The sequence below is a fragment of the Heterocephalus glaber genome, unplaced genomic scaffold, assembly GCF_053883595.1.
Source record: "Heterocephalus glaber isolate CG9 unplaced genomic scaffold, H.glaber_assembly_v1.0 deba00001762, whole genome shotgun sequence".
Taxonomy (NCBI): domain Eukaryota; kingdom Metazoa; phylum Chordata; class Mammalia; order Rodentia; family Bathyergidae; genus Heterocephalus; species Heterocephalus glaber.
This window is the reverse complement of record NW_028258459.1, coordinates 2,446,630-2,470,120: the sequence shown is the minus strand read 5'-3', so window position 1 is coordinate 2,470,120 and position 23,491 is coordinate 2,446,630. Positions and strand designations below refer to the sequence as shown.

General features: G+C 39.0%; 1 protein-coding gene and 1 pseudogene across 13 annotated transcripts in view; both read left to right on the top strand.

Annotated features, from left to right (window-relative positions):
* The first annotated feature begins 1,266 nt into the window (after window positions 1-1,266).
* On the top strand, window positions 1,267-1,925 carry LOC147821121 (protein S100-A10 pseudogene; annotated as a pseudogene).
* Window positions 1,926-14,972: 13,047 nt separating this feature from the next.
* Fmr1 (fragile X messenger ribonucleoprotein 1) overlaps window positions 14,973-23,491 on the top strand; it is a 36,188-nt gene continuing 27,669 nt past the window's right edge. For 10 of the 13 annotated variants that reach the window (XM_087202081.1, XM_004871042.4, XM_087202080.1 and 7 more), the window contains exon 1: window positions 14,988-15,287. In XM_087202081.1, the coding sequence (XP_087058207.1) occupies window positions 15,237-15,287 (51 nt within the window). In that variant the 5' untranslated portion in view covers window positions 14,988-15,236. Of the gene's footprint in view, window positions 15,288-23,491 lie in introns of all 13 variants that reach the window. The other 3 variants (XM_004871044.4, XM_021249142.2, XM_013067907.3) reach the window with 3 other exon arrangements.

The following is a 23,491-nucleotide window of genomic DNA, read 5'->3' as shown; positions in this document are numbered from 1 at the left end:
AGAAACCAACATCTGTATTTTACTATTAACTAAACTACAAACTTTAATCAGATGTCAATAGTTCTCCCACTACGTTGTTTTTCCTCTTATAGGATCCAACCCAGGATACCACATTGCGTTTTGTCAACATGTCTTTTTAGTGTCCTTCAATCTGTTACACCTTCTTTTTTGTTGTTGTTTTTGTTTTTTAAATTCTTTTATTGGTACATTTTAGGTATACAATACGTTTACATTTATCATTGGGTACTTGTACCTGTATATGATGTATCTTGGTTATTTTTTTCCCCATTACCTGTACGCCCTTCACCCCCTCCACCCTTCCCTATTTACATAGACATCATTTCTATTTTTTTTTTCTTTACTCATAATTTTTTTTCCCTTCCTTTCCCCTTCCCTTCCCTTCACCCCTATGTCTTTGGACCTTTTCTCCTGTTTCAAATTATCAATTATTCATTTTAATCATTTTAACCCTTATTTACACTATCAGTTTCTCACACTAGAGAAACTATTTGGTGTTTACACATAGGTGTCCTATTTATTTCACTTAAGAGTATGGCTTTGATATCCATCCATTTACCTATAAATGACTCTAGTTTTTTGTTCTTTATACCTGAGTAGTACTCCATTTTATAAAAATACCACATCTTCTTTATCCAGTTTCCAGTTGATGGGCACTTGGGCTATTTCCAAGCTTTAGCTATAACAAACTGTGCAGCTATAAACATGGGTGGACATATATCGCTGTGGTATGATTCTTTTAATTCTTTTGGGAAGATCCCCAGCAGCGGAATAGTTGGGTAGAATGGGACCTCCAGTCCTAGTTCTTTGAGGTATCTCCATACTGACTTCCACAGTGGTTGCACCAGTCTGCACTCCCACCAACAATGGAGAAGGGTTCCTTTCTCCCCACAGCCCTGCCAGCATTTGTTATTGGTTGATTTCTTGATAGCAGCCATTCTTTCTGGAGTGAGGTGGAATCTTAGTGTTGTTTTCATCTGCATCTCTCGAATGACCAGTGATGCTGAACATTTTTTCATATATTTATTTTCTGCTTTCACTTCTTGTTCTGAGAAATGTCTGTTCATTTCAGCTGCCCATTTTTGAATTGGGTCTTTGAATTTGGGGGGTCTGATTTTTTTCAGTTCCTTATATAGTCTAGATAGTAGTCCTTTGTCTGAGGTACAGCTGCTAAAATTTTTTTTCCACATAGGCCGCCCACCTGCCGCCCGCAGCCCGAGAGCCCCGGTTTTGACAGACTTCACCAAAATGGCATCCCAAATGGAATACGCCATGGAAACCATGATGTTTACATTTCACAAATTTGCTGGGGACAAAGGCTACTTAACGAAGGAGGATCTGCAAGTACTCATGGAAAAGGAGTTCCCTGGGTTTTTGGAAAATCAAAAAGATCCTCTGGCTGTGGACAAAATCATGAAAGACCTGGACCAGCGCCGAGATGGCAAAGTGGGCTTCCAGAGCTTCTTTTCACTAATCGCAGGCCTTACCATTGAGTGCAATGATTATTTTGTAGTGCACATGAAGCAGAAGGGAAAGAAGTAGGCAAAATTGAACATTTACTCCTGCCCAGATGAGAGTTCTCCCAAAGGGCCACTTACAGAATCTGCCCCTCAGTTTCCCCTTGTATAAAGATTTCATGAGCAGATCAGGACCTTTAGAAAATGTACAAATAACATCCAACTTGCACAGGACAAGCACAGAAAGGAAAGTTAGTTAAACGCTAGATAAGCTTTTGATTTTTATATTGTTTGCATATTCTTGGCCTCAATAAATAAAGTCTTTTTTTAGTTCCGGGAAAAAAAAAATTCCCACATTGTAGGTTGTCTGTTAGCTCTGTTGGTGGTTTCTTTTGCAGTGCAGAAGCTTTTTAATAAGATGAGATCCCAGTTGTTGATTCTTTCTGCTAGTTCTTGTGCTACTGATGTTTTGTTCATAAAGGCTTTTCCTATGCTAGTGTCTTCAAGAGTTCTACCTAACTTATCTTCCAGCAAGTTTAGTGTTTCTGACTTAATATTTAAATCTTTAATCCACTTTGATCTTAGTATAGTGCATGGTGATAGGTATGGGTCTAGTTTTAATCTTTGGCAGGTTGAAATCCAGTTTTTCCAACAGCATTTATTAAATAGGCTATCTTTCCTCCAATGAAATCCAACACCCATTCATGATAAAAACCCTACAGAAAATTGGAATAGAAGGTCTTTATCTCAACCTGATTAAGGCTATCTATGAAAAACCAACAGCCAACATCATACTAAATGTTACACCTTCTTGATCTTTCTTTGGCCTTTTAATATTTAAATGGGCACCTTAGTGCCTTAGTAAGATACTGTCTCAAAATAAAAATTTAAAAGGGGCTGAAGACATAGCACAGTGTGAAAGATCTGGGTTTAATCCCTAGTACTGCAAAAGAAGAAACGAAACCATGTATCCAAGAAGTGTAGGACACTTACAAAAGGTATAAAATGAATAACGACATTACCAGAAGAAGTAGAGAAAGGGGAAGAAAAAAAATGTTTGAAGTAACAAGGGCTGAGAATTTTCCAGTTTTCCAAAATTAATGACAAGCACCAAACCATAGATCCAAGAAGCTTGGAGGATAAATACCAAATACACACACACACACACACACACACACACACACACACACACACGAGTTTCATGCCTAGCAATATAATGTTCATACTGCACAAAATGAAGATAAGAAAAGTCTGAATAGATATAGGTGCAGAAAATTAAAACAATATAAATCAAAGTATTTTCACAGACCATAAAGAAATTAAAATGTAACTAGTAACTTCACCCCAAATATTTGGAGACTAAATAGCAAACCTCTAAATAAAACATGGATCAAAGGAGAAGTTTCATGAGCCATTAAAAATATGTGAAACTAAATGAAAAAAATACAACTTATCAACATTTAGGGGACACAGCAAAGTGGTTAGAGAAAAAATTATGTATCCATTATGAATTATTAGAATTTACCATTTATATCAGCACCCAAACTCAAAATATGTGGGTATAAACCTCACAAAATATATATACGATCTATACAAGGAAAACTATAAGGGTTTGATGAAAGAAATAAAAGACCTAAGTACATGAGGTCTACATGAAACCTACATAAATGGAGTGATAGTCCATGCTTACAAATAAGAAGACTCAATTTTGTTAAGATTCTTTCCAGTTTTATCTATAGATTCACTGCAGTTCCAATCAAAATCACAGGAAATTACTTGGTAGATACTAACAAACTCTCATTGTAAAGTTTATATGTGTATTAGTCAATGCTCACTAGACTCAGATGTAGAAGAATACAAAACAACTGTCTGATCCCTGGAGACCTGAAGGATCCAGTCAAGGGCTTGGAGCCCAAGGCAATGTCTCCTGTGAGTCTGTATGAAGGGTCTGCACCGGAAAGGCCCAAGGGCCAGTGGTGGAAGCTAGAAAGTCTGTGCCGGTGGGGTGAAGGATCTGGGCCAGATGGCTGAGGGATCTGCACTGGAGCCAGGAGATGACATTCAAGATGAAGACCAAGTTTGAAGCTCTCCTGAAGGAAGACGGCAGCCAAAGCTCCTTTGAAGCAAAACTGCCAAAAAGCAGCATCCTCAGGAAAATCAGCAGCATGCGATCTTCACCTCCCACTCTCCTTTTATGCCATTCTGGCAACAATTCTCAGATGGGGTCTTCCACGCCCAGAACCACACTGACTCAGTTTAGCTGGGCGTTCCCACTCAAGTTGACCATGAATGAGTCCACCACAATAGGGAAAGGCAAAAGTCCCAGAATAATCAACACTATATTTTAAAGATCAAAGTTGGAGGACTAAAACTGCCTGACTTCAAGATTTATGATAAAGCTACAATAATCAATAATTGAGACACTGTGTTATTGGTGAGAGAATAGAAAAATAGATTAATAGAACAAAACAGAAAATCCAAAACTAGACCCATATAAATACGGCAATTGGTCGTTGACAAAAAAGCAAAGAAGGCTCAATGAAAAACTAATTTTTCCTACAAACTGTTCTGATATAATTGGCCATCCATATGCAAACAAAAAAGACATAGACTTTACATGCTTCACAAAAATTACTCAGAATAAAGCAGAATCCTAAATGTATAATACAAAATTATAAAACTTCTAGAAGATAATATAGGAGAAAATTTAGGGAACTTGTATTTTGCAGTAATTTTGGGTTATAAGGCTAAAACTATGATTCATGATTCTACTTATAAACTTCTACTCTGTGAAAGATACTAATAATTGGACAAATAAAACCAAGTTGAGGGCCAGGAATTTAGCTCAGCGGTTCTGTCGCCTGCCTCGCCTCGCAAACGCAAGGACCCAAGTTCAATCCCTGGTACCAAAACCAAAAAAAAAAAAAAAAACAACAAAAAAAGTGAGAGAAAATATTTGCAAAATACCTACCTTATAAAGGGTTAGTATCCAAACTTCATGAAAAACTGTAAAAAATCATCAAAAAGAAGACAACCTAATTTAAAAATGGGTCAAGCACGGTGGTGCATGCCTGTAATCCCAACACTTTTGAGAGGCTGAGACGGGAGAATCACAAGTTCAAGCCCAGCCTAGGCAATCTAGTGAAAGTGTGTCTCAAAAAAAAAAAAATTAAAAAGGGGTGGAAATGCAGCCCAGTGCAAAGGCCTTGGGTTCAATCCCCCAGCACTACCAAAAAATTTTTTAAAAGGCAGAAGATAGGAGTACTTGCCTTGTCAAAGAAGATATACAGATGACAAGCATGTGAAAAGTAGTCCAATGTCATATGCATTAGCAAATGGTGAATTAGAACAATAATGATTATGATCAAGAACATATAAATAACTCTCAAACTTCAACAATAAAAAAATCCAGCTAGAATATGGACAAAACATACGAAGAAACATTTCACTAAAAAAGATGTATAGATTGTCAGCTATCATATGAGGATATATTCAACAAGCCAGTTAAATTTAATTACAGATTAAATGATGAGATATTATAACATATCTATGATGGCTAAATAAAAATAGACAAGAATTGCATTAAACCTGTATATCATCTCAGATAGAACTGATGTTTAATATAGTGAGCTTTTTGATATATAAAAAAACTCTACTACATATCTCTTAGAATGGCCAAAACTTAAAAAGACTGACAACACCAAATGCTGGCAAAGATGTAGAGTAACAGAAACTCTCATTCACTGATGATAGAAATGAAAAATGCAAAATAATACAACCACTTTGGGAGAGCATTTGGCAGTTTCTTTCAAATCCAAACATAGTTTTGTCATATGATCCATCAGTCATGCTCTTTGGCATTTACCAAATGAATTGAAAGCTGATGCTCACAGAAAAAGTGCCCAAGAAAGTGCAATCAAACTGGAAGCAAACAAGAAGCAACAAGCTGTTTATACATTCAATGAAAAATTATTTCACGGTAAAAAAAGAGAAATGATCACTCCATAGAAAGACATAAAGGATCTTTAATGCATATTACTAAGAAAAGAAAACACTATAAGAGGCTTCATACTGTGTAATTCCAAGTACATGCCACTCTGGAAAAAAAGGAAACTATATGCAGACAGTAAAAAGGAAAGTGTTGCCCATGGTTAGGAGGTAAAGCAGATGTAGGCAAAGCACAGGGAATTTTTGATGCAGTATAACTTCCTGTATATCAGTGTCGTGACAGACACATTGTATGTTCGTCAAAACCCCATACAATTGCATGACACGGAGGGAGCAATAACATAAACTACAGACTTCAGTTAATAATGATGTATCAATTGTGATAAATGTATCACATGTTAATGATAGGGGATACGGCAGGGTTGGTGTGAGAAGAGTATATAAGAACTCTCCACTATTAAGAGTATATAAGGACTTGGGCCGGGGATTAACTCAGTGGTTCTGCCGCCTGCTTCACAAGCGCAAGTGCAAGGACCTGAGTTTGATCCCCGGTACCAAAAAAAAAAAAAAAAAAAAAAAGAGTATATAAGAACCCTCCACTATTGGCTCAATTTTCCTGTAAATCTAAAACTGCTTATTATATACATTTTCCTAATATCTAGTTCATAGGAAAGTTCAAGGTGAGGTGAAATTTTCAGAGAAAGTGTCACAGAAGGAGTGAGACCTTAGAGTCCTGAAGGGTTCATAGGCTTTCCAGAGTTGGAAAAAGCAGATGGCATTTTGGCTGGGATTGAGGCCTGCAAATGACTTGGAGGGCTCAAGTTGCAAAGGATCAGGAAATAACACAGAATAAATCAATACAAAGAAACAGGCAGAAAATTAATGGAAGATAGGAGCCAAGGCAGGGCTACAGGCTCTAAAGCAATATTCCAATATTAGCTAAATATAGGCATGGGGGCAGACTTGACCCCCACTGAGGTCCCCAGTACATATTCATTCATTCGTAAATATTTAGTAAACATCTACTATGCTCCAGACCCTGTGGTAGGCACTGGGGACAAGTAGTAAATAAAAGTTTCTGTTCTCACTGAGCTTACATTCTAGTGAGGGTAGAGAACACCTCTTTGCTATTTTCAAGAAACAGCAAAGAAATCATTGTGGCTGGAATGAAGGAAGAAGAAAGGTAGAAGGTGAGGTGAGGAGAAAATAGAATTCATGTATAGGATACTATGGGTGGAAGAATAATGACCACACCTTTTACCTAAAAATTCAAGGACCCATTGGAGGATTTTGAGGGGCAGAGTGATTTGACTGACAATGGAACAGGATCAGTCTATCTTTTGTATTGAGAGGTGACAGAGACAAGAATGGCTGCAGAGAGACCAGTGAAGAACTTGTTATCATAATCCAGTAAGAGAGAATAGACACTTAGAACATGGTTTTGGCAGTACAAGTGGTAAGAAAAAGATTCTGGATACTGAAAGAATTTGCTAGTGGATCAGATGTCTGAGAGAGTCAAAATGAGCTGGGGTTAAACAGCCTGAGCAAATTAACTTGAAGGCACAGTTTAACAGTAACAGAGAGAATATGGGAAAAACAGGATCATGTGCAGGGCTGAAGCCAGTGGCTATGTTGAAAGGGGAATTTCAAAACGTAGAGATTAGAATGAGATTGAGACTTGGAGATAAAGAGGAAGGACTAAGTTATGGTACATACAGGTAGTGAGGGTAAGTACTTAGTCTTTGAATATAACATCAAATCAACACCTCATACTGTGTGAAGGACACAAAGATAAAACACAAGGTAGGGTGAGCAGTTAAGTAGAAGAGGTGAAAAAAGGAATGAGCAACAGGAAAATAATGCAACAATAGGATAAGTCAATACTGTCCAGTAAAACCTCTCTATTTGAATGGTCTCACCTCAAAAAAGAAAACCTGAAAAAAAATCTGATTATATTCTGTATAAAAGAACACATTTAATCCAAAAAGATTTTCATAAACTAAAAATCAAAAGGAGGAAAAACAATATTCTATGTAATAGGAACCTGAAAACAAGCAGGAATAGCTATCCTATTTTCGGCAAAGTGGTCTTCAAACCAAAACTGATCCAAAGGGGCAAAGAAGGTCACTGGATATTTTTCAAAGGAACAATTCAACAGGAGGAGATAAGAATTATAAATATATATGCACTAAACACTGGCACACGAAATTTCGTAAGACAAACACTACTGTGCAGAATAGATCAGTTTTAAATGTCAACAAAATTATTGTGAGAGAACTGAATACCCCGCTCTAAACAAATATACAGATCAACTAGACAAAAACTGACAAAGAAATATCAGAGATGAACCACATCTTTGAAAAAATGGACCTAATAGATATCTACAGAGTGTTCCATGCAATGACAATAGAATACACATTCTTCTCAGCAGCACATGGAACTTTCTCCAAAATACACCACATATTATGCCCAAAAGGAGGCTTAAGTAAATACAAAAGAACCGAAATTATCTCATGCATATTATCATGTCATAGTGCAGTGATGGTGAACCTATGACACGCATGCCACAGTGGGATGTTTGTGTCATTGAAAGCTCTAAAAGGTTCGCCATCACTGTCATAGTGTAATGAAACTAGAAACCAATGGCAAAAGAAACTGCAGAAATTAAGCAAACACAAGAAAATTAAACAGTACACTCCTGAACAGTCAATGGGTCACAGAAAACAATCAAGAAAGATATTAGATAATTCCTAGAATCAAACAATAATACCAGTATCAAATACCAGAATCTATGGGACACAATAAAAGTGGTCTTAAGATTGAAGTATATATAGCTGTGAATGCCCACATCAGAAAAATAGAGCAAATCCAAATAAATAACCTAGTGACACACCGTAAAGCCCTAGAAAAACAAGAATGACCCTTCATCCCAGGGATACAGGGATGGTTCAATATACGCAAATCAATCAATGTAATACACTATATCAATAGAGCCAAGGACAAAAACCATATGATTATCTCCATAGATGCAGAAAAAGCACTTGACAAAATCCAACATGCATTTATGATAAAAACCCTACAAAAAATTGGAATAGATGGTCTCTACCTCAAACTGATAGAAGCCATCTGTGAAAAACCAACAGCCAATATCATACTAAATGGTCAAAAATGGAAATCCTTCACACTCAAATCAGGAACAAGACAAGGATGTCCACTATCACCACTCTTGTTCAATATAGTTCTGGAAACATTAGCCACGGCAATTAGACAAGAGAAAGAAATAAAAGGAATAAAGATAGGAAATGAAGAAGTCAAATTGTCATTATTTGCAGATGACATGATACTCTGTATAGAAGACCTCAAGAACTCCACCAAAAGTCTTCCAGACTTAATAACCAAATTCAGTCAAGTAGCTCGTCACAAGGTCAACACACAAAAATCAATAGCTTTCCTCTACACAAATGACAGACTCACTGAGAGAGAAATAGGGCAAACAATTCCTTTCACAATAGCAACCAGAAAACTGAAATACATAGGAATCAACCTAACAAAAGAAATCAAAGACCTCTTCTCTGAAAACTATGGCATTCTGAAAAGAGAGATTGAAGATGATATCAGAAAATGGACAGACATCCCCTGTTCCTGGGTAGGAAGGATAAATATAGTGAAAATGGCCATACTTTCAAAACTGCTATATAGATTTAATGCAATTCCAATTGAGATCCCAGCAGCATACTTCATGGACCTTGAGAAAACAATCCAAAAATTCATTTGGAACAAGAAGAGACCCAGAATAGCAAAAGCAATTCTAGGTAACAGAGACATGGCAGGGGGTATCACAATCCCCAACCTGAAACTATACTACAAAGCTACTGTGATGAAAAGCAGCATGGTACTGGCAAAAAAACAGACCTGAGGAACAGTGGAACAGATTAGAAGATGCAGAAACAACATCAGACACACTCAGCCATCTCATCTTCAGTAAAGGAGCCAAACACCCTCACTGGAGGAAAGATAGCCTCTTTAATAAATGGTGCTGGAAAAATTGGGCTTCAACTTGCCAAAGATTAAAACTAGACCTATATCTCTTGCCATGCACTAAACTAAAATCAAAATGGATTAAAGATCTAAATATTAAGATAGAAACACTGAACAGGCTGGAACAGAGGTTAGGTAGAACCCTTGAAGACATCAGTGTAGGAAAAGATTTTATGAACAAAACCTCAGTTGCCCATGAACTAGCACAAACAATCAACATGTGGGATCTCTTCTAATTAAAAGCCTTCTGCACAGCAAGAGAAACCACCAGCAGTGTGAAGAGACAACCTACAATGTGGGAAAAAAATCTTCACCTGCTCTTCCTCAGACAAAGGTCTACTATCTCGAATCTATAAAGAACTTAAAAAGATCAGACCTCCCAAATTTAAAGACCCAGTCCGAAAATGGGCATCTGAAATGAACAGACATTTCTCAGACAAAGAAGTAGAAATAGCAAATAAATACATGAAAAAATGTTCAACATCACTGGTCATTCGAGAGATGCAAATGAAAACAATGCTGAGATTCCACTTCACTCCAGAAAGAATGGCTGCTATCATGAAATCAACTAATAACAAATGCTGGCGGGGCTGTGGGGAAAGAGGAACCTTGCTCCACTGCTGGTGGGAGTGTAGACTGGTGCAAGCACTGTGGAAATCAGTATGGAGATACCTCAAAGAACTAGGACTGGAAGTCCCATTTGACCCCGCTATTCCACTCCTGGGGATCTTCCCCAAAGAATTAAAAGAATCATACCACAGTGATATATGTGCACCCATGTTCATAGCAGCACAGTTTGTGATAGCTAAAACTTGGAAACAGCCCAAATGCCCATCAACTGGAGACTGGATAAAGAAAATGTGGTTTTTTAAATAAAATGGAGTACTACTCAGCCATAAAAAATGAGAAATTAGAGACATTTATAGCTAAGTGGATGCACATTGAGGCAGTACTCTTAAGTGAAATAAATAGGACACACATGTATAAATACCAAATAGTTTCTCTGGTGTGAGAAACTGAAAGTGTAAATGAGGATTAAAATATATAATAGGTCATGTGAAAGAGGAAGAAAAGGGGCAAAGGGGAAGGAAGTGGGAGGGCTAGGGGAGAGGATAGAAGGGAATGGGATTAATATGAGAAAATGGAAAAACAGGAACAAAATCTTTGTAAATAGGGAGGACTGGAGGGGTTGAAGGGAGGGCTGGGCAAGGGTGAAAAATAAGAACCAAGAGAGACTATGTAAAGGTGCAAATTCCCAATGATGAATGTCGTTATATTGTATACCTAAAATGCACCAATGATTAGAATGAATAATTGATAATGCAAAATAGGAAGAAAAGGTCCAAAGGGGTAGGGGTAGTGGGAGGGGCAGGGGAAAGGAAAGAAGGGAAAGGAAAAATGATGAGAAATGGAAAAAATGGAAATAAAGTCTTTGTAAATAGGGAAGGTGGAGGGGGTGAAGGGAGGGCTAGGAATGGGGAAAAAATAAGAACCAAGATGCATTATGTAAAGGTATAATTCCCAATGAGAAATGTAATTGTGTTGTATCCCTAAAATGTACCAATAAAAGAATTTAATAAAACAAGAATGATCCAAATCCAAGTCTAGTACAAGGAATGAAATTATAAATATCCAAACAGAAATTAATGAAATAAAGACTAAAAAAATGAATGAATGAATGAATCAAAGAATGAATGAATCAAAGAGGTGTCTCATTGAAATAATAAACAAAATAGAAAAACCCTTAGCCAATCTTACCAAAAAAAGAAAAGATCCTGATCAATGAAATGAAAAAGGCAAAAGTCACAATAGGCACCACTGAAATCCAGAAGATCATTAGTAACTACTTCAAAAATCTGTACTCCAATAAATTGGAGAATCCAGAAGAAATGGATAGATTCCTGGAAATATAGTATATGAATTACCAAAACTGAACCAAGAAGATATAAAAACCCTGAATAATCCAATACCAGGCAATGAAACTGAAGCAGAAGTAAAAAAAACTACCAACTAAGAAAAGCCAATGACCTGATGGATTTACCTCTGAATTCTAATGTCAATCCTCCCAAACTCTTTAATGAACTTGAAAGGGAAGGAGGATGCCCAAAATCATACTTGTAAATTAGCATAATATAATTCCAAAATCAGACAACGACCCAACTTAAAAAGAAAATTTCAGGCCAATCTCTTTAATGAACATAGACACAAAAACCCTCAACAAGATACTGTCAAACAATGCAACAAACCATCAAAATAATCATATATCATAGCTTCATCCAAGGAATTCAAGGATGGTTCACCATAAGCAAATCAGTAAATGTAACAGACCAAATTAAAAAGCTTCTGCACAGCAAAAGAAACAACCAACAGAGTGAAGAAACAATACAGAATGGGGGAAATTTTTGGCAGCTACTCCTCAGACAGAGTACTAAAATCTAGAATATATAAAGAACTAAAAATATTAGCCCCCCCAAAAAAAATAAAGTTCCCAATCAAAACATGGGCACTAAAATGAATAAACCCTTCTCAGAAGAAGTACAAATAGCCAATAATTACATGAAAAACTGTTCAGTATCTCTGGCCATTAGAGAAATATGAATTAAAACAACACTGAGATTCCATCTTATTTCAGAAAGAATGGCTATCAAGAAATCAAACAAATATTGGCGAGGCTGAGGGGAAAAATGAACCCATCTACATTGTTGGTGGGAATGGAAACTAGTATGATTACTGTAAAAATAAAGAAGTAAAAATAGAAATTCTATTCAACATAACTATTCCCTTCTAGGTATCTTCCTGAAAGACTTAAAGACCCTACATTAGAGTGATATGTGCATTCTCATGTTTATATCAGTACAACTCATAATAGCTAAATCTTGGACGTGGTCTATATGTCCACCAACACAAGAGTAGATGAGAAATTGTGGTTTTTATACACAATAGAGTACTATGCTACCATAAAGAAGGATAATTTTGAGCAATTTGTAGGAAAGTGGATGTACCTTGAGACCATAATGTTAAGTGAAACAAGTCACACACACAAGCTTAAACATCACATGGTTTCTCTTATATGAGAAACCCAAAATATAAATAAAGAGCAAAACACAAGATAGCTAATAGAAAACAGGCAGATAGAACTTTTGCAAAAGGGAAGTGGACCAAGACATAGAGGGAGAAAAGTGGGAGGGGAGAGGAAGGGGATGAAAAAAGAATTAAGATGTGTCATGTACACGTACTAATTCCACACAATGCAATCATAAGGTATACATCTACAAAAAAACACTTCCCTGACCTGAAGGAACTAAGAGTCCAATGAGTAAAACAGAAATACATGTAAGTAATTCTAGCATATTATGTATCATAACAGAGGTACTCAACATTTGAATCCCTGCTATATAGTGATGAGCAAGCAAGAGTTATGTACAAAGTTCTACAAGAGCACAAAAGGAATTCTGCTTGCAAAGATTCATTCCTAAGGAAATTCACAAGGGTTTTTCCCAGCGTGACAACAGGGAGCAACCTAGTTGCTCTATTACTAGGCATATGCATCTGTACAATCTATGTAAAACTCAGCAGCAGTTAGAGACAACAAAGGGTGCACACGGCAATGTGGATAGAGTTCAAAATAGTGTTGAGTGGAGTGGGAAACGGATGTATGGTCCAATAGCTTCTCTTTAAATGTAAAAGAATCAAGACATTATCTTTCTTAAGTTATCAAAGATCTATATCACACATATTTCAGATTGGGTCTAGAAGAATGAGAGTGGCAGTTCAGAATGATGAGGAAAAATAATAAAATTAAAAATAATATAAACTAGAGAGGGACCATGTAGGGACTAATGATGACAATTCGCAGAGAACTGAGAACAAAGTTAACTCTTTGCACCTGAGGTCAGATACCAACTTAGAATGCAGCTGATAATCTTCAAGGAAAGGTTATTTATGGAGCCCTGAAAGCATGTGCAGGAACATGAAGGCCTGAATGCACATCTTGGGCTCAGTGAATGGCAACACTTGTGATGAGCTGACATATTTGAAAGCCCTGAGCCAGTTGTACAACATTCTACACATAGAAGGCATACGAACTTTCTAATCAGTATGTTCTCCTTTATGAAATCAGGGTACAGATAACACTCCGCTCCCATCTATCCTATAGTCTTCACAGATCATGATTACTCCAAGGCCCCTGGTCCAGTGGGTCATTTCTGTTTCCTATGGCCTCAAGGACAGTGCCCCTTGACCCACTGCTTTAAAGCTAGACTTCCACCAGCAGTAACATCTTTGCTCTGGCTGGGAGTGGAGGGAGGGAGCTGAAGGCCAAAGGTGCCTCTCACTCTAGGACACCTGCCTGATCCCATTCACTGTCTCCACCAACCCAGTACTGTCAGTTAACTCTTACTTGTCACGTTCCAGCTGCAATCAGTTCTCTTCTCTGAACCCCCCCCCCACACACTGGGTCACGTCCCACTATCACAGGTGTACCTATCCCCGCCCTTATAACAATTGCAATGCTACATTTGCTCTTTTTTTTTTGTCCATCTGCTCCGCTAGATTCCAAGAACAATGCTGACAGTGCCTTTCTTGCTCACCAAAGTCTCACTGGTGCTTGGCATAGCTCTTGGCACATGGAGAGCACTCGATAAACGCCATAAGGTGCAAGCTTTTCAGACAATGGGAATATGGGTCAGGGTGGATACAAGCCCAGTGCAGTGGCAGGATGAAGAGAGTTGGGGTTGTTCTACCATACAGGGTAAAGCGGAGAGCTACAAGAGAGAGGCACAGTGACCCTGTAGCCAACCAGGCCAAGGGATTGTGACACACTACCCCCCCCACCGGCGGGCTGAGCTATAAAGAAATTGATAGGCACTTAACATTCTTTTTTCACAAAGTCAAGTCAAAGTATGAAACTGAATTGAAGAGAGGGATTGTATGTGGGCCAGTGATGGGGTCAGAGGAAGGACTAGCATTGCCAGACGTCCTGATGCAATGCACAAGACAGCTCTGAATCTCTTAGTGGGGTAGGCATTGCTCTCTGCGCGCTACCTCTAAGGGGCCCACAAGTCTGGGTCATTGGGGTTCCAAGTGTTCCTCACCCCAAGTCTCCAATCTAATTCATCACCTTTCCCGAGCCCACCTCCCTCCACCTCCAGCTCAATCAGGCTCTAGGCTACTTTGTTAAAAACCAAACCCAAACCCCTAGCAATCCTAGTCAGGCCTCACTCAGATAACTGGATAATTAGATGCAGCTGACCGCTATAGGACGCCCTTTCCCACGCTCCCACTAGTGTCTCTACTGAGATGGGCGTGCGGGAGACCAGAAGCTGCAGGAGCTGCTACCTCCCTTCGCGCCTTCCCGCCCTCCGGCCAAGCCCGCGCATGCCCAGCCCGAGCGCCTTACGTCGAATCTGGTGCCCCGTCCGGTTCCCAGCAACACGCATGCGCGCGCTTCCCAGCCCAAGAGGAAGGAGAGGGCGGGGCCTAGGGGGCCGAGCCCGCGGGGGAGGGGCGGCGCGGGTCACGTGACGCGGTTTCAGTGTTTACACGAGGAGCAGGCCAAGCGTTCGGCCTCAGTCTGGCGCTCGGCTCCGTTTCGGTTTCACTTCCGGTGAGGGCCGCCTCGGAGCGGGCGGTGAGCAGGAGGCGAGCGCGGGCGGCGGCGGTGTCGGCGGCGCCGTTGACGGGGGGCGTGCAGCAGCGCGGCGGCGGCTGGGCCTTGAGAGCCCGCAGCCCACCTCTCAGGGGCGGGCTCCCGGCGCGGGCAGGGTGGACGAGAAGATGGAGGAGCTGGTGGTGGAAGTGCGGGGCTCCAATGGCGCTTTCTACAAGGTACTCGGCTCCAGGGAAGGCCCCGTCCTCGCGCTCCCTTCCCTCCTTTTCTTCTCAGGGTCGGCGGGGAGGCAGGCCCGGGCCCGGGGCGCGCTCGGCGGGCGGAATGTTGTGGGGAGCCGGAGCGGACTCGGGGCCTGTAAGGGAGCCCCTCGAGCCCCGCGCTCCACGGGCGGAGGCCCCGGCGCTGAGCGGGATGCAGAGGAGGGGCCCTGCTGGGGCCCAGCCCGCCCGGGGACAGCGCCAGGGGCTGGGGCCGGCAGCAGCTCCGCGATCCCCGCGGCGAGGGCTCAGCCTCCTCGCCTGGTGGGATCGGGCCTGACGTGCGGGCAGCGGTGAGGGTGCCTGCTATCCCGGGGAACCTGCACGGTCTCCTCTGGCTCCGGTTTTCCGCTCCAGCCTTGGGACTTCGGAGAGCTCCCGGGTCCTGGGCTCAAGGCGTGGAGAAAGAGTAGTAAGAAGCAGTAATCAGCAGTAAATCACAATGGCAACTGATTTGCAGTGGCCTCTCTTTGTGACTTGCAGAGGAGATTTTAGACCCAAAAGTTTCAGGAAGACACTAACGTTATTTGAACAATGCATTAAAGAAGTTGGCCAGGAGGGATATCCGTGGCCCCCCTCCTTTTTATAAACGGGGGCAGATGCAGAAATACGGGTCTTTCAGCTCCTAACAACAGAAGCAACTCTGCAACTCCAAAGAATTTGTATTTAAATCCTCAAAGACCAGAATGTATGCTACAGAACTTCTGGAGATTAGCTGGGAGTATATCTAACCAGGGAATTTTACTAGGGAGCGTTTGGAGATACTTTTTATACTCTACAAAGACTTGTCTACGTTCCCTTTGATTTCGTAGCGTTGAAGTGACTGTATTGTTGATTTAAGTAGGGGTTGACGGATTTACCGTGCTGCTTTTTTTTAAGGTATACCATTGAATACCAACTACTAGCTTGCTTTTTTAAAAGAAAGATTTTAAAATATTTAGATTTAGCAGTGATACGTTTGTTTTTGCCTATATACTGTAGGTCTAGCAATCTAAATTTTCATTTCCTCTCAAATGTCTGTAACTTCTGTAATATCCCACCACCTTACTACAATATTTTGACAACGGAAGGTGCATGTGAAAGGAAGCATGGGAAATAGCTATTACCATTGTCCCACACATTTTAAATCGATAGTAGAATAACTTGAATATTTCAAACGGGACACCTTTAGCTATAGGAAAACAAGTGATTTTATATTTTGTGTTCCCCAGTTTTATGGAGATATTTGGAGATCAATATATTTCATAAATGAGTAAAATATATAAACTTTGATACATTCAGCGAAACGATAAAACCTTTTGTTGTGAAAAGGAGACAGAAAATAACCTAGCATTTATGTTCTTAGTCTTACCAATGTAAAATTGCTTCAGTTGACTCTGCATTCAAAGTTTTACTTGTAATCTGTGTAAATTTGTGTAGGACCAGATGGGCTCTAGATTGGTAATTTTGGTCACTAGACTTGTGGTCGTAAATATGATATAGTTGAGCAGGGGTTGGTAGTTCAGTATTCTAATTGATTTCTGATACCTGGTTAGGCTGAACACCACTCTTACTGTCTTTTAGTGAAGTTGGCTTGCCATAGAGGGCAAGGAGCACATCCTGGTCTTCAAGGATTTACTGCTTGTAAACTGACAGGAAAATAAGAAATGACCTCTCTTTTTCTATTACGCACCCCCCACCCCCCCACACACAGATACACACAGACACGTTTTGGATTTTTTTAAAAGCAAATTTCTTAATTTGAAGATGAATCAAAAGGAATAGGCTGTCTTTTGGTTCTGTGAAGGGAAATGTAATACTTGAATGAATGTATGTGCGAAAATTTCTGTTATGTTTAATTAAGGTTGATTTTTGAGAAAACCTCAAGTGATCTGTATTGATGGAAGAATAATTTCTATAATGAAAAGGGTTTGAATTTTTATGGCTTAGAATATTGCTGTGAGTTGTAAAAGTAAAGCACAAGTAAACTGAGTTGCCTGTCTAGTGGGATGGATGGGAAAGATGGGAAATAAAGATGAATTTTCAAAACCAATAAAAAATGAACTATTATGGGGAAGTGTCATATTCGTGGGGAAAATGGGCACCTTGTTCATCAAATAGAAAAGCTTTCAAAAACTGGTCAAACAACCAGGGCGTGGTGGCACAGGCCTGTAAACTCAGCTCTCAGGAGGCTGAGGCAGGAGGATCACTGTGAGTTGGAGGCCAGCCTGGAATACAGGAAATAAACAAAAACTCAAATAACTTCATTATAATTAAAGTAAGACTTTGATTTCCTTAGCAGAACACCATATTCCAAAGGACAGTTGTCCATCTCTTGAGCTTATTGTCCAAATACAAGGTTGCAGTATAGACTAAATAAGATATATCCTAGCAGTGTTCTGAGTCTTTAAAAAAATAAGTAAAACTCAAGATTCAGAATGAACAAAACCATGTATCCTAAACCTTAAAATTGAAACAGCTCTCTTTTTTCTTTCCCCTTTGGCCTTAATTCTTAAAAATGTTAAAGTTGGATTTAGTAATGACCAGAGCCATTACTTTTATGCTTAGTGGGTATGTTTATTAAGATATGAGGGCACTTTGAATTATACTTTATAGGATCTTTACCAAGTTAATAATGTCAAAATGAGGTCTTTATTCTGGGGGCATCTGCTCCAAATTTAGTTGAGAACCGTAATGAATTAACCCCATTATAGATGTAGAATGCATGTCCTTCCAATATAAAGGCACTACTATGTCTCCTAAGACTCCTGGGTTTTGTATATCAGTATGAAAATTAGTAAAGATGGCTAAATTTTATCTTGACATGAGATAAGTCTTTTTCTTTTCTCAAAATAGAATGGCTGATATCTAATTCATTATTGTGATGTGATGTACTCATGGTAACTTGCAGTTTTATTGTAAGATTGTACTTTAATATATCTGTTTTTTAAAGTTCGGTGTCTGAAGACAGACTATTTGCTGTGTATTTTGTATTACCAATAGGCAATTAGATTATAAAATGTACAATCAGGAGGAAATGTATTAATGAAGATGTTAGTGGCCTAACATGTACATCACAGCTACATTGCCGGCTAGAAATCAATGTTTATTACAAATAAAGTTGGATAAGATGTATAAATTTATGTTCATAAACTTCCCTAAAATGTAAACTTGCATTTGTGTTTTCTCTCAGGTCTCTCCCACTAGCTTTGCATGCAGGTGTTATTCTGCACTTTGAAGAAGTGAATGATTTAAGTCAACCACATTTTTTCCTCCAGAATCTACATACTCTTTAATGTTGAGCATCTTTGTAGATTTGTCATTTTTCCCTTTTTGAACTGTGCCGTTTTCCAATTCCAGACCCAAGTGTTCGGTAATACCCAAATCATTAAGATTCCTGCCCACTATGGGAATGTGCTTCCTGAGATGTCTAGGGTCATGATTCCATAGTTGACAGGGATTGAGTGCTTTCAGAGCAACAGTCACTGTTCTAGGTGCTATCTCTCTGTTAGTTTATTTAATCCTCAACCACAATTCTGAAGTACTGCTATTATTCCCATTTTGTTAGGTAAAGATGTACCTGAACAGAGAAGTTAGATATAATTTACTAGTAAGTGTCAGAGCTCTTCAGAGTCAGATCTGGGATTTGGAATCTGGCATGTGACTTCATGAAATGATGAAATTTAGCTTGAAGAAATTAATTGAATTTGATTTCCTGCTTGGTTTTCTATTTCATTGTCATCTTTGATTGTGTGTCTTGCTATAACACTGCCTTAGCGTCCTATAACTACTATTGCACAGTTATATTACCTTATTTTACTGTTGATACGAAGATGACATAAAATACCCAGTTTATGTATCAGTTTCCTCTTTATTAACTCTTGCACCTGGACATATTACATAATGCTTCACATAAATGCCTTAATGGAAAGATGAAGTTAGAAAATTTTGATCCTGCTAGGGTGTTTGTTTCTGTTACTTACCCTAGGAGCTCCTAAAAATTGAAATATTTGAAAGTTCAAATATATGCATAACAAGGAAAATTAATTATTCATTTAGTACTGTTTCTCTGTTGTCTTTCAGGCAAGGTGAACCAAAATAATTCTACTTTTCTCAAAATTTGTGGTAACTGCCCATATAAAGTTCATTATTCTGGACATGTGCTATGGTCAGAAGGACTGTTGATGAGATTTGTTTTATTTTTCCCTGTTTTGCATTCTTTTACATTGTTCGTGCCCACACAATAACTATATATGAAGCATTGCTTTTGAATCTTACCACATTTCTTAAGTCCCTATTCTGTCTCTAGGAGGGATATCTTACAGTGCTGGGTTTTTTCTTCTAATAATTATAGTCCTGCATGTTCTGTCACTATCAGATTTTTACTGATAGAAACCTATTGATAATGTAGTAGTTGTGTTCAGTGATGTCTAGGGCTAAACTTTAAACTTCCATACACAATAATCTCTTTTGTGACTAGTTGTTCCTACTTGTAAGATAGTTTATTAAGTTAAGGGGAGTGAGGTGTAGTGGAGGAGTAAGAGTTTACCCAAATAGGAATGGACTTTCTGTCTTGATTTCATCAATCCTGGCAATTGGATAGCTCTCGTCATTATGTACTTCTGTAAGTATGATTTTGTGATTGCCTCTTTGGCCCAGTTGCCAGCAAATTGGGGATCCCATAGGGACTTAAGTTTCCAGTTTATTCACTGCCCTCCCCAACAGAGAACCTTTATCTGTTTTTAACTATATTTTATCACCTTTTTGAACCTCCGAAGATTTGCATCTCTTCTTTTTCTTCCCAGAATCCAGATAATTTTTAGTATTTAGTATCTTTGTGGAAATATCGTTTTATTTTTCTATCCCGATTTTTAATGGCTTTTTTAAAAAACTGAAACATTTACTTGCATTCCTATATCAGCAGTCATGGATTATGTCACAATTATGAGTGGTAAATCTTACATTGTCTCAAGAACACATTAGCATTATTGAGATGACTGGCATTCTGTGGAGAACTTCAGTCTTTAGTTATAACCTTAAGAACTCTTGGTTTTGTGGCCCCGTTAAAGCCTTTTTTAAAAAAGTGTGCTTTGCTGGGATGTAACTTTCCCAAATGTAAAAGCATTTGTGGTTCTGCATGTTACGTGAAATATGCTTTTCTCCAGCATATCATTTATTTAGTGTCAGTTATTTGTGTAAATTCATTATGTACAAGTTAGGAGGCTGGTCCACTTCCTTCTTGTAAATGAGGAGTCAGAGGTGCAGAGGTCGCTTCTTGGAGAGTTAAACAGCTATTATGTCTTAGGGCCAAGATTTCGAACCTAAGTTTGATTCACAGCAAAACTCAACCTCTAAGTTTACTCACCCCAGTAACAGGCCTTGCTCTCATCCAGTACAATGAAGCTCCCTTTGTGTATTCATTCAGTCTGCCTTTGGAAACCTCATAGGAGTCTTTCTCCTCAGTCTTTTTCCGAAAACACCAACTTTACTTGGTAAGAAGGGAAACACAGCAAAAACTGGTTTTCCAACTTAGTAGGTGGATGATAGTGTGGTGGCAAAGGAGAATAAGGATCTAGAGAGGTAAGAGAGGGGCTGGGGCAAAGGAAGCTTGTTGGAGAAAGTGTGACACGTGGGAAGATATGGAAACTTTGGAGCAATGGTTTAGTGAAAAGGCCTTCGCTCTCACAGGATATTTGTCCGTCCACCCTGTATGTGCAGACCAGAGGCAACTGATGAGTTTCTTTTATTCTCCCCCTTGAATCAGCATCCAGGAAGTATTACATGACTTCTGTATTTACTTAATATGCAAACAGTGACTAAAAATGACTGATTTTGAAATAATCATGCAGATATCTATATACAGGTAAGCCTCATTAACTCAAAGGCAGCAGCCCTGTTGGGCTATGATGATTATTCAAGCCATTTCTGACACTCTACATCCTGAACTGCATTCAGCATCTGCAAAAGCCTTTTTTGTTTTTAAATAGTCACGACACTTCCTCCTTTGAGGGAATGTTTGATTTTTAGGAAATAGGCAAATGTGGTGAATAAATATGATTAAACTGGCATTAACTGTTAGGCAAATGGGGAAAAATGAAAATACAGCCATGTGATTATAAGACTGAGGCTGACTTTTACAGTGTTTTTTTTATCATAGGACTGAAAAATCTCCAACATCTGTAAATGTTTTAAATCATTACTGTCCACTGCAATCGCCCCTGAGCCAAATGTGCCTTTTGAGTACTCAAAATGTTTCAAGAATGAATGAGAGACTGATTATAATTTTACTGTAAATAGTTACACATGACCTGTAGCTTCTATGGTAGGGATTTTAGACAAGGATGACAGTATTTGAAAGACACTTGATTTACTGAGAACAGTTCTTTACCCAGTTTTAACAAGGTTCTGCTGGCTGATTAAAAGACTTAATGTTATCAGCATGTAATGTACAGTAAAGAACAAACGTTAATTACTGCTAAGACATGCAAACACTGTTAACACTTATCAGGAATGAAAACAGAAGCAGTGGTCCTTCCTGCTGCCTGAGAGGTCAGGCGCGTAATAGGAGTCTTGCTCTGTAGCCCGTAGTCTCATATTATTCCCCAAAAGTAGGTTGTTAGTTTGACGTTAGCTATCATGTAAAGACAAGGGAGAAATGAGGATGAGAGGGAGTATCCTTCCCTTCGTAACTTTTGTGACATACTTTATAAAACTAGGAGTCTGAGTGACTTGTTCGGCAACTTTAACTCAGAATCCAAACAACATCTCTGAGTACTTGGGGGCATGCACACTTAGGAAACCTGGAATATTCCAAAGCAACAAGGCTGATACTAAACTCCAGTTCCCAAGATAGGTTGTAGAAAATATTGGTTGCTAATTTAAATACAGCTGAGTAAAAACAAAGATCAGAATGATAGGAAGAAAATGTGGTTTTCATTCCCTGTAAGCCAGTAATTAATAAGGATATATTCATACACGACATAAAACTTTAGCCACTTTGGGTCTATCAGAACATTTAAATGCCATTGCAGTCCACCTAAATTTTTCTTACAAAGAAATTTATTTTTAGCATTGCTTTATTTTTATTCATTCAAGCATTACTGTCGAAGTTTGGTGTCTTGTGTTTCAGTTGTTTCCGAATCAGTATTTCCGGAACCCTGCCTCAGCTTCCATAGTTTTTTCTAGGAGCAGTTAGTTAATGCTTTACTCATATGCTTTACTTTGGTATTTTGGGAAGTTTCAGTTTTTTAAAGAATACTTTCACATCAGGCTTTTGAAGGCATCTTTGTTTATTGACACATTTGCATTAAATCATGCTTGTTTAAAATACTTAGTAGGCACCCACTATACACGAGAAATTGTACCACTTACTGAGTATAGAGAAGTCAAAGAATGATCTTAAACAGATTTTTGTTCCAATATATCCAAAGTCATCAGGTTTTACTGTTTTCTCCTAAGAGTTTTATGATTCTAGCCCGATGCATCTTAGTTGATTCTTTGTGTATGATATGAGATGATTTCCATATGGCTAGCCAGTAGTTCCAGCATCATTTGCTTAAAACACTGTTCTTTCCTTTGTTGAATTTTCTTGGCTTCATTGTTGACAAAATTTATTTCTCTCACACCCTAGGCTGCTTTTCACTGTCTTAAGCCTTTGCTCTTGCTGCCCCCTAGGCCTGGTGGAATGCCTCTTGGCTAATTTTTCCTTATCCTTAAGGTTCCCTAGAAAGTTGCTGCTGGGCGTGGTGGCAGTGTGATGGAGGCTGAGGCAGGAAGATCATTGTGATCAGGAGTTCACAAGTTCAAGGCCAGCCTGGGCTACATAGTGAGTTCAAGGCCTGCATGAACTACATTGCAAGACCCTGTCTCGGACAAAACAAAACCCAAAAAATGATGCTTTTGGTGTGTCTTCCCTTATCACCTTTACCACTACCACCCCCACACCCACAGAAGTTTCCCCAGGGCTGAGGGAGATAGGAACCTCTGATGATTCACTTAATAACTATCCATTGAGTTCAGAGACCAGTAGGAAGTAGCTAGGTGAAGAGAGGAGAGACAGTGGGAAAGAGGGAACAGCATTTTAAAACAGACCTGTACTAGCTGACATAGGGCTTTGAAGCAAGTTTCTTAATGCCAGTAGAGAGCTAGCCTAAAGGTTACCTTCAGCTTGTGTATACTGTATT